Source organism: Oncorhynchus masou, chromosome 12 (genome assembly GCF_036934945.1).
Source record: "Oncorhynchus masou masou isolate Uvic2021 chromosome 12, UVic_Omas_1.1, whole genome shotgun sequence".
NCBI lineage: Eukaryota > Metazoa > Chordata > Actinopteri > Salmoniformes > Salmonidae > Oncorhynchus > Oncorhynchus masou.
This window is the reverse complement of record NC_088223.1, coordinates 20,507,044-20,519,523: the sequence shown is the minus strand read 5'-3', so window position 1 is coordinate 20,519,523 and position 12,480 is coordinate 20,507,044. Positions and strand designations below refer to the sequence as shown.

The following is a 12,480-nucleotide window of genomic DNA, read 5'->3' as shown; positions in this document are numbered from 1 at the left end:
ATTTGTAGGCATATCATTGGAAGATTGACCATAAGAGACTACATTTACCAGGTGCCCGCTTGGTGTCCTCCATCAAAATTATTGCGTAATCTCCAGCTGCGTGCATTTTTCCATTTTCTTCAGAGGAGAAACACAACTGCCACGAATGATTTATCATCAAATAGATGTGTGAAAAACACCTTGAGGATTGATTCTAAACAACGTTTGCCATGTTTGTCGATATTATAGAGAAAAAAGTTTGGCGTTGTAATGACTGAATTTTCATGTTTTTTTTCTTAGCCACACGTGATGAACAAAACGGAGCAATTTCTCCTACACAAATAATATTTTTGGAAAAACTGAACATTTGCTATCTAACTGAGAGTCTCCTCATTGAAAACATCTGAAGTTCTTCAAAGGTAAATGATTTTATTTGAATGTTTTTCTTGTTTTTGTGAAAATGTTGCCTGCTGAATGCTAGGCTAATGCTATGCTAGCTATCAATACCTCTTACACAAATGCTTGTGTAGCGATTGTTGAAAAGCATATTTTGAAAATCTGAGATGACAGTGTTGTTAACAAAAGGCTAAGCTTGTGAGTGAATATATTTCTTTCATTTCATTTGCGATTTTCATGAATAGTTAACGTTGCATTATGCTAATGAGCTTGAGGCTATGATTACGCTCCCGGATACGGGATTGCTCGACGCTAGAGGTTAAGAAGCGTTTTGGACCTAGACTTGGCACCCAGGTACCGGTTGCCGTGAGGCAGCAGAGAGAACAGTCTATGACTAGGGTGGCTGGAGTCTTTGGCAATGTTTAGGGCCTTCCTATGACACCGTCTAGTATAGAGGTCCTGGATGGCAGGAACCTTGGCCCCAGTGATGTACTGGGCCATACGCACTACCCTCTGTAAAGCCTTGGGGTCAGATGCCGAGCAGTTGCCATATCAGGCGGTGATGCAACCAGTCAGGATGCTCTCGATGGTGCAGCTGTAGAACTGTTTGAGGACCTGAGGTCCCATGACAATTATTTTTATCCTCCTGAGGGGGAAGAGGTGTTGTCGTGCCCTATTCACGACTGTGTTGTCATGTGGACCATAATAGATCCTTAGTGACGTGGACACCGAGGACCCTGAAGCTCTCAGACACACTGATAGTAGTACGGTATCATAGTTAGCAGACAAGAAACTGGAGTAACAATTAAAAGCTTGCTGTATGTACTGTATGAGGTGGACAGATAGTGTTCAACTCTTCAGAGAATCGCGTAGACAGTGAGTGAGTCAGCAGCAGTCCAGGCTGACAGAGGTGTGTCTGTTTAAATGTGGGAGGTAATGCTGTAGAAGTGTATACATAAGTAGCAGCGGTCTGTCACCTTTGCCGTCGGTAAAGTTGCGTATGCTGAGGATGTTGTTGACGTCGCCATAGTGGTTCTGCTTGATGTACGGGGTCTTCTCTGGGGTGTCCTGCAGCTGCATGGTCACCTCCTCCAGTTCCTTATCCAACTGCACAGACACATTGTGTTAAAAGGGGCTAAGTGGTTAAAATAGTGTTTAAGGGGTTAAAATAGTGTTAAATTGTTAAAATAGAGTTGTCGAACAGTGATAGGAAAATAGCAGCAAGGAAACATGTTTTACTCAACTCCATTGTACTTCTAGAGTGGCTCTAGGAACAACGAAAAGGGCAACGGCTACCCTTACACTGGTAGAAGTGAGTAGATACAGTGAAATGCATCACAGAGAGACTTCTGGAAAAGTGATTGGCATGAGATTTCTCCACATGTCATTCAACATCAAAGACACAAAACATCCTACATTTAAACGAAAGTAGAAAGGAGGACACTGTATAGTTGTGACTAGATGGTGCTACTGGCAGACAGGGCCTATTAGAGATAAGGCTCTAACATACACCCACACTGCTCTGCTCGCCAACGAGCGTCTGCAAATTCAGTGCTATTTGTGACACTGAACGCGGTGCAAGTCCTGCCTCTCCCATCTCCTCATTGGTTTATAGAAGCAGATACCCACGAGCCATCACCTCATTGGTTATACCCACGTGGGTAATTGAAAGATGAACTGAGTTTGGTTGGTCGTTGTGGTAACTATGAAAGTTAGATGCCAATCGCTATATAAAGTCTAAAGAAGAAAAAGCCTGGAAGGAGGAGAGATGACTAGAAACGATTCGGTTGACCGTTTTATGTGTGGATTAATTATCAGAGTAGAGGGCCTTGTGCATTTCAGGTAAAATAACAACTCAACGTTCATATCCCTGGACAAATTAGCTAGCAACAGCAAGCTAGCTGACTAAATTGCCATAAATGTTTAATGCTTTTTGACCTGTCCCCAAATTAATATGGTTCAGAGTTTGTTTTGATATTTTAACCTGTGTGTCGTGATCGTGTTTGGTGTGGGGGGACAAAATCAATTTGCGTGTGGCCAGTTTGTGTACGGTGTGACCTCTGTTACTCTCACCAATGAAAAATACCATACTTTAGATGCAATAAATCCTAAAAAAAACAGGGTGTCAATCTGGTCACAATGATCTTCACCAACAGGGCCAGGAGTTTTTTCTGACCATGTAAAGTTGACAAGGGAAAGTTCTGGGTACTAAATGTAGGTAACAGGTCAGGTCATGTGGTGGGGAATGACTCCTTGCCCTCTTCATGAAACATGACGTGACACCAGACAACATCACGATGACGTCACCTCTGTTATCTTCATGCGGAGGCGGTGGTTGTCAGTCTGCAGGCCGTCCAGTCTGGACGTGTTGGCCTGGTTCACACTCGTCACTGACGTGGACATCTTGGAGTCCTCTTTCTTCTGGTTCGTATTGAACTTTAACCTCCGATTCTGAGTAGCAGCGTCAGGATTGGTCCTCATCGTGATGAACTGCAAGTTGTTATAATAAAGCAGAATGGCTTAGAAGGACAGGTTAAAGTGTCACATCCCATTCCTCATCTGGTATCATGTTACACTTACTCTCTCACATGTGAATGTTTTAAATACAAGGGAAAGTAGTTCATATAATCATTAACATTATACTTTCTGAGAGTACTCTTAGAGTGGTTGAATCTATACTGAACAAATATATAAATGCAAAATGTAACAATTTCAATGATTTTACTGAGTTACAGTTGTAAGGAAATCATTAGGCCATCATTAGGCCCTAATTTATGGATTTCACATGACTGGGCAGGGGCACAGTCCTGGGTGGGAGCCATTCCCAGCCAAACAGAATGAGTTTTTCCCCACAAAAGAGCTTTAATACAGATGTAAATACTCCTCAGTTTCATCAGCTGTTCAGGTGTCTGGTATCAGACGATCCCACACTCTCAAAACTTGAGAAATCTGTGGCATTGTGTTGTGTGACAAAACTGCAATTTTAAAGTGGCCTTTTATTGTCCCTAGCACAAAATGCACCTGTGCAATGATCATGCTGTTTAATCCGATTCTTTATATACTAACAGGGATGTAAACACATTTGAGAGAAATAAGCTTTTTATGCGTATGGAACATTTCTGGAATGTTTTTTTTTTTCAGCTCATGAAACATGGGACCAACACTTTGCATGTTGCATTTATATTTTTGCTCAGTATAGTTTGTTCTACAGTTCATGCCCCTTGGATGGACAGGAACTGACACTACTATTTCCTGTTGTCCTTACCTTTGGCACAAACACCAGACAGAGAGTGATTGTGCTGCAGAAGATGATGACCAGAGCCACGATGCAGAACTGCACATTGGGCTGGTCTCGCGTGAGGAAGGACACAGCCGCCCCGATGATACACATGATGCCCACGTTGTACACACTCATCCCGATGTACTTGCTGTCATTCAGGGCCGGGATGCTCACATTCCTCGTCTCCCAGGCCAGGAAACACCCAAACAACTGGAGGAGAAGGGAGAGGATAGGACGGAAGGGTTGGAATAGAGAAGAGGAGAATAGGACAGTAGGAAGAGGAGAGAAACAGGAAAGTCAGAAGAAAGGGGAGGAGAAGGCAGGAGGAGAGGAGAGAAGAATAGGAGAGGAGGAGAAGGCAGGAGGAGAGGAGAGAAGAATATGATAGGGGGAAAAGGCAGGAGGAGAGGAGAGGTGAAAAGAAAACAGAAGGGAGATAAATAAAAGATAAAGATGGATGTATTGTATAGGCCTAGTAAGGTATATAGCTATTGTACAATATGTCCAGTAGTCAGAATTCAGTCGTGATATAGAGACAGCTCATTATGTACACAAAATACATGAATCATACCATCGAACGTGACCTACAGCACCCGATAGCAGACAGCAGAATTGAATGTAAACTTAGAAAGCCTTTTGATTTTGGGGTCATCAATGGGTTCTTTTCTGAGAGTGTTCACTTCATGGAGTACTCCAGAACAGAACCCCAGTGTCTCTCAACATTCTAATGAATAATGTAGGAGTTAAGCGCTGTAGAGTGGGATAGTTTTATTGAAGTGTTAATGAGTCTTAAACTAAAATGACAAGTAGCAGCATTACAGGAGCAGTCGTCACAGATGATGAATAGGTGTGTGTGTGTGCCATAGAGAGATGATGACTCAATGCTCAGCTGCTGCGCCTACTGTTGTCATGTCCCAGTTTTGTCTCAGATAAGAACTTTGAAGTCTGTCACACCATGTGTCTAATTTTCTGTCCCTGTGATCTCCCTCTGTCTCTTCTCTCTTTATATCTGTCCCTGTGATCTCCCTCTGTCTCTTCTCTATTTATATCTGTCCCTGTGATCTCCCTCTGTCTCTTCTCTCTTTATATCTGTCCCTGTGATCTCCCTCTGTCTCTTCTCTATTTATATCTGTCTCTGTGATCTCCCTCTCTTCTCTCTTTATATCTGTCCCTGTGATCTCCCTCTGTCTCTTTTCTCTTACTTTCTGTCCCTGTGATCTCCCTCTGTCTCTTTTCTCTTTCCCTGTGATCTCCCTCTCTTTTCTCTTTCTTTCTGTCCCCGTGATCTCCCTCTGTCTCTTCTCTTTCTCTTTTTGTTTTACTCTCACTGTCTTTACCATTCTTTGGCTTCATCCCACTTTCTTTCTCTCTAACCCACACCCCTCTCTCACTCTCTTCCTCATCCCATCTCTCTACATCTCTCTCCCTCTGTCTGTTCTCTCTGGACTTAAAGTGGACTTAAAGGCTGAATTATTTACAGTCTAGGCTAGTTAAGTTAAGGTATTCAAACACTCCAGCCGAAGGGAAGAAGAACATTTTCAAAGATGTCACATTTCATTTAGAAACCCTGGGCTTCTGGAGGGGCTCGGTCACACACACACACACACACACACCATACACACACACACACAAGGGGGTGGAAGTGAGGGGCTCACCTCATGAGGAACCTAGTCACTAAAGAATGGTAGCACTCTTATATAGTTGGGGAGAGAACAGTCATAGTTCTCTTTCTCACAGTGTCTTTAATAAAGGACAAGTTCATTGTCGGTAATCTATCACTGAACCCAGTTTCATATTTATACACTAATACAAAGTCGGATTCATACCCCAGTATTCAGATAGAATAATATAATTTGCTCTATGCCTGATGAAATCAACATCTAAAACATGTATGTAGACACAGATATTAAAATGGCGCAGGAAGAAATGGCAGGAGTTTTACGAGGGCCCAACCAATTGTGTTATTATGTGGGTTTTTTTGCGTTATTTGTAACTTATTTTGTACATAATGTTTCTGCAACCGTATCTTACGGCAGAAAAGAGCTTCTGGATATCAGGACAGCGATCACTCACCTCGGATTAGACAAAGAGCTTCTGGATATCAGGACAGCGATCACTCACCTCGGATTAGACAAAGAGCTTCTGGATATCAGGACAGCGATCACTCACCTCGGATTAGACAACGAGCTTCTGGATATCAGGACAGCGATCGCTCACCTCGGACTAGACAAAGAGCTTCTGGATATCAGGACAGCGATCACTCACCTCAGATTAGACAAAGAGCTTCTGGATATCAGGACAGCGATCGCTAACCTCGGATTAGACAAAGAGCTTCTGGATATCAGGACAGCGATTCCTCACCTCGGACTAGACAAAGAGCTTCTGGATATCAGGACAGCGATCACTCACCTCAGATTAGACAAAGAGCTTCTGGATATCAGGACAGCGATCACTCACCTCGGATTAGACAAAGAGCTTCTGGATATCAAGACAGCGATCACTCACCTCGGATTAGACAAAGAGCTTCTGGATATCAGGACAGCGATCACTCACCTCGGATTAGACAAAGAGCTTCTGGATATCAGGACAGCGATCACTCACCTCGGATTAGACAAAGAGCTTCTGGATATCAAGACAGAGATCACTCACCTCGGATTAGACAAAGAGCTTCTGGATATCAAGACAGCGATCACTCACCTCAGATTAGACAAAGAGATTCTGGATATCAGGACAGCGATCAGTCACCTCGGATTAGACAAAGAGCTTCTGGATATCAGGACAGCGATCACTCACCTCGGACGAGACAAAGAGCTTCTGGATATCAAGACAGCGATCACTCACCTCAGATTAGACAAAGAGATTCTGGATATCAGGACAGCGATCACTCACCTTGGATTAGACAAAGAGCTTCTGGATATCAGGACAGAGATCAGTCACCTCGGACTAGACAAAGAGCTTCTGGATATCAGGACAGCGATCACTCACCTTGGATTAGACAAAGAGCTTCTGGATATCAGGACAGCGATCACTCACCTCGGATTAGACAAAGAGCTTCTGGATATCAGGACAGCGATCACTCACCGCAGATTAGACAAAGAGCTTCTGGATATCAGGACAGCGATCACTCACCTCGGATTAGACAAAGAGCTTCTGGATATCAGGACAGCGATCACTCACCTCGGATTAGACAAAGAGCTTCTGGATATCAGGACAGTGATCAGTCACCTCGGATTAGACAAAGAGCTTCTGGATATCAGGACAGCGATCAGTCACCTCGGATTAGACAAAGAGCTTCTGGATATCAGGACAGCGATCACTCACCTCGGATTAGACAAAGAGCTTCTGGATATCAGGACAGCGATCACTCACCTCGGATTAGACAAAGAGCTTCTGGATATCAGGACAGCGATCACTCACCTCGGATTGGACAAAGAGCTTCTGGATATCAAAACAGCCATCACTACCTCGGACTAAGCAAGACTCACAAGATATTCTCCAAACACCGGCAGGGCCGACATCCAAGTTATTCGCAAGAGGAAGAGACGCAAGTACAGAGGACGAAGAGCCGGATGCCTCATCAGGACCCGGAGAAGGCGAGTAGGAAAGCAGCCGTTACCGTCAATATTACTCACCAACGTGTGAGCATTGGACATAGTCACTTTAACCATACCTACATGTACAGACCACCTCAATAAGCCTGACTAACCGGCGTCTGTATATAGCCTTGCTACTGTTATTTTCAATGTCTTTTCACTGTTCTTTCATTTCTTTACTTACCTACACACACACACACATACCTTTTTTTCCTGCACTATTGGTTAGAGCCTGTAAGCAAGCATTTCACTGTAAGGTCTACAACTGTTGTATTTGGCGCACGTGACAAATAAACTTTGATTTGAGATATATTTAACATATGTGTGCTCTGGGTGTGGCAGAAAACTTGCTATTGAACTCTCTATCATTAAACCATGACCATGGCATACACATGTTGGAGTGTGTTGATGAAGATAACAGCCACCACCTCTTCCTTCCCTGCTTCTCACAGACTACCTCCCTAACCATGAGTAGGCCTTTGTAGGTATCGATGGACACACACACACACACACACACACACACACACACACACACACACACACACACACACACACACACACACACACACACACACACACTCCTTACTCACCATAAGCAGGCCCTTGTAAGCGTAGACAATTCCCAGCCAAATGGTCATATGTGTGTTCTCACAGTGTTCCAGGAAGGGCCGGATGGCTATGTCCTGCCCCTGGGGGTCCGCCTGCAGGGAAACAAAGAGGTGGGCTGGTGAGTGGTGGGCACATGCATGTCAACAACAATCAATATCTGAACACCCTGTCTTCCAAATAAATAAGTTAGATAGCATCAACCATATAAAGTTGGTTATTTTCTTGCTCTTGATGAAGAATAAAATATATGTGACATATTCTGACAGTTCTTTGTCCATGCTGTCAATTAATATCCACCTACATGTCAAATCTGGAGTATCAATTGGAATATATGAGAAATGCAGGAAATTGTCAGCAAGCAATGGTTCACAAACACTTTCCCTCTATGCAGGCGTTTCATATGATATCCACTCATTCTCTGGCACGTTGAGACTAGGCCTGCATCCACAATGGCACCCTATCCCCTATGTAGTGCACTACAGTGGTTTGCAAAAGTATACACCTCCCTTGGCATTTTCCCTATTTTGTTGCCTTACAATCTGGAATTAAAATAGATTTTGGAGGGGGTTGTATCATTTGATTTACACAACATGCCTAACACTTTGAAGATGGAAAATATTTTTCTTATTTGGAAACAAACAAGAAACATGACAAAAACACTGAAAACTTGAGTGTGTATAACCATTCACCCCCAAGTCAATACTTTGTAGAGCCACCTTTTTCAGCAATTCCAGTTGCAAATCTCTTGGGGTATGTCTCTATAAGCTTGGTACATCTAGCCACTGGGATTTTTCCCCATTCTTCAAGACAAAACTGCTCCAGCTTCTTCAAGTTGGATGGGTTCCGCTGGTGTACAGCAATCTTTACATCATACCACAGAGTCTCAATTGGATTAGGTCTGGGCTTTGACTAGGCCATTCCAAGACATTTAAATGTTTCCCCTTAAACCACTCGAGTGTTGCTTTAGCAGTATGCTTAGGGTTATTGTCCTGCTGGAAGGTAAACCTCCGTCCCAGTCTCAAATCTCTGGAAGACAAACAGGTTTCCCTCAAGGATTTCCCCGTATTTAACGTCATCCATCATTCCTTCAATTCTGACCAGTTTCCCAGTCCCTGCCAATGAAAAACATCCCCACAGCATGATGCTGCTACCACCATGCTTCACTGTGGGGATGGTGTTCTCAGGGTGATGAGAGGTGTTGGGTTTTTGCCAGACATAGCGTTTTCCTTGATGGCCAAAAAGCCCAATTTTAGTCTCATCTGACCAGAGTACCTTCTATATGTTTGGGGAGTATCCCACATGCCTTTTGGCGAACACCAAATGTGTTTGCTTATTTTTTTCTTTAAGCAATTGCTTTTTTTCTGGCCAATCTTCCGTAAAGTCCAGCTCTGTGGAGTGTACGGCTTGAAGTGCTCCTATGGACAGATACTCCAATCTCCGCTGTGGAGCTTTGCAGCTCCTTCAGGGTTATCTTTGGTCTCTTTGTTGCCTCTCTGATTAATGTCCTTCTTGCCTGGTCTTTGAGTTTTGGTGGGCGGCCCCCCAGATTTGTTGTGGTGCCATATTCTTTAAATTTTTTAATAATGTATTGAAATGGTGCTCCGTGGAATGTTCAAAGTTTCTGATATTTTTTATAACCCAATCCTGATCTGTACTCCTCCACAACTTTGTTCCTTACCTGTTTGGAGAGCTCCTTCATGGTGCCGCTTGCTTGGTGGTGCCCCTTGCCTTGTCGTGTTGCAGACTCTGGGGCCTTTCAGAACAGGTGTATATATCCTGAGATCATGTGACATTTAGATTGCACACAGGTGGACTTTATTTAACTAATTATGTGACTTCTGACGGTAAATGGTTGCACCAGATCCTATTTAGGGGCTTCACCGCAAAGGGGTTGAATACATATGCCCCACCAATTTCCTGTTTTTTTTTATTTTTTAGAAAAAAAAATCAATTCACTTCACCAATTTGGACTATTTAGTATGTCCATTACATGAAATACAAATACAAATCTATTTAAATTACAGGTTGTAATGCAACAAAATAGGAAAAACGCCAAGGGGGATGAATACTTTTGCACGGCACTTCACTTTTGAGCCCATAGGGCTTTGTTAAAAGTAGTGTACTATAGAGGGAATAGGTTGCCATTTAGGATGCAAGCCTAAGGGTGCCTTGGAGGGACAAAAGGTACACAGTTTTTTCTGAACGTGGACTTCTGACGGATAGGTTACATTGGATTGATGTGGCAGTGATCAAACATTCAGGTGAATATTCAAACTGACGAGGTATAACGGCCTGGGGCATGTTTAAACACCCCCCCGTCTATTTTTCTCTCTGCTTTTCTATCTTCATCTCTTTTTCCCCCTCTCCATCTCTCTCCCTCTCTGTCCACTATCAGCCCCATGCCCAAGAAAGGGAAAGTAACTGAACTGAATGACTACAGACCAATAGCACCCACTTCTGTCATCATGAAGTGCTTCGAGATGCTAGTCAAAAACCATATCAGCTCCTACCACCGACACACAATTCGCCTACCACCCTGACAGATCCACGGATGACACAATTGTCATGGGACTGAACTCCTCCCTATGCAACTGGGTTATGGACTTCCTGACAGGCCACCCCCAGGTGGTGAAGGTAGGCAACATTACCTCATCGACACTGATTCTCAACATGGGGGCCTCACAAGGGTGAGTCCTCAGTCCTCTCCTGTATTCCCTGTATACCCACGACTGTGTGGTCTCACACAACTCCAACTCCATCGTAAGGTTTGCTGATGACACGACTACCTGATTACCAACAACAACGAGGCGGCCTACAGGGAGGAGGTAGGCACTCTAATGGCGTGGTGCCAGGTAAACAACCTCAAAGTCAGTTAAACAAAGGAGCTGATTGTGGACTTCAGGAGGTACCAGGCTAGGCACGCGCCCATTCTCATCAACTGTGCCACCATGGAGACGGTCAAAAAGTTCAAGTTCCTCTGCGTACACATCTATGAGGAGCTGAAACTATCAAACCACACGCACACCATGGTGAAGAACAACAGCGGCTCTTGTCCCCAGGGGCCCTCACAGTGTTATATAGGAGCACCATCGAGAGCATACTGTCTGGTTGCATCACAGCCTGGTACGGCAACTCCCCCACAAACAGACCACAAGGTGCTACAGAGGGGGGTACGCTCAGCTGAATGCACCACGGGGCGCACACTGCCTGACCTTCAAGACACCTACAAACCCAGGTGTCACAGAAAGGGCAAGAAGATCATCAGGGAACCCACACCTGAGCCATGGCCAGTTCTCTCCGTTTCCATCACTCAGAAGTGGGCAGTACAGGAGCATCATGGCAAAACTGTAAGATTGGCCAATAGCTTCTACCTCCAGACCATCAGCAATTAGCTTCCTGCTCTCCCTATGGACATTTATCATGCTGAATAGCCACCACTAGTCAGCTACCTACTCCCCTCCTCTCCCTATGGACATGTATCATGCTGAATAGCCACCACTAGTCAGCTACCTACTCCCCTCCTCCCCCTATGGACATGTATCATGCTGAATAGCCACCACTAGTCAGCTACCTACTCCCCTCCTCCCCCTATGGACATGTATCACGCTGAATAGCCACCACTAGTCAGCTACCTACTCCCCTCCTCCCCCTATGGACATGTATCATGCTGAATAGTCACCACTAGTCAGCTACCTACTCCCCTCCTCTCCCTATGGACATGTATCATGCTGAATAGCCAACACTAGTCAGCTACCTACTCCCCCTCCTCCCCCTATGGACATGTATCATGCTGAATAGCCACCACTAGTCAGCTACCTACTCCCCCTCCTCCCCCTATGGACATGTATCATGCTGAATAGCCACCACTAGTCAGCTACCTACTCCCCCTCCTCCCCCTATGGACATGTATCATGCTGAATAGCCAACACTAGTCAGCTACCTACTCCCCTCCTCTCCCTATGGACATGTATCATGCTGAATAGCCACCACTAGTCGGCTACCTACTCCCCTCCTCTCCCTATGGACATGTATCATGCTGAATAGTCACCACTAGTCAGCTACCTACTCCCCTCCTCTCCCTATGGACATGTATCATGCTGAATAGCCACCACTAGTCAGCTACCTACTCCCCTCCTCCCCCTATGGACATGTATCATGCTGAATAGCCAACACTAGTCAGCTACCTACTCCCCTCCTCTCCCTATGGACATGTATCATGCTGAATAGCCACCACTAGTCAGCTACCTACTCCCCCTCCTCCCCCTATGGACATGTATCATGCTGAATAGTCACCACTAGTCAGCTACCTACTCCCCCTCCTCTCCCTATGGACATGTATCATGCTGAATAGCCACCACTAGTCAGCTACCTACTCCCCTCCTCCCCCTATGGACATGTATCATGCTGAATAGTCACCACTAGTCAGCTACCTACTCCCCTCCTCTCCCTATGGACATGTATCATGCTGAATAGCCACCACTAGTCAGCTACCTACTCCCCTCCTCTCCCTATGGACATGTATCATGCTGAATAGCCAACACTAGTCAGCTACCTACTCCCCTCCTCCCCCTATGGACATGTATCATGCTGAATAGCCACCACTAGTCAGCTACCTACTCCCCT

General features: G+C 44.8%; 1 protein-coding gene across 1 annotated transcript in view; it reads right to left on the bottom strand.

Moving 5' to 3' along the window:
• Positions 1-12,480, bottom strand: part of gabbr2 (gamma-aminobutyric acid (GABA) B receptor, 2) — a 405,067-nt gene that overhangs the window by 28,077 nt on the left and 364,510 nt on the right. Inside the window, exons 14-17 of the mRNA XM_064979858.1 lie at positions 7,839-7,949; positions 3,641-3,865; positions 2,683-2,865; positions 1,353-1,482 (exon numbers count right to left, since the gene is read on the bottom strand). Coding sequence (XP_064835930.1) covers positions 1,353-1,482; positions 2,683-2,865; positions 3,641-3,865; positions 7,839-7,949 — 649 coding nt within the window. The remainder of the gene's footprint in view (positions 1-1,352; positions 1,483-2,682; positions 2,866-3,640; positions 3,866-7,838; positions 7,950-12,480) is intronic.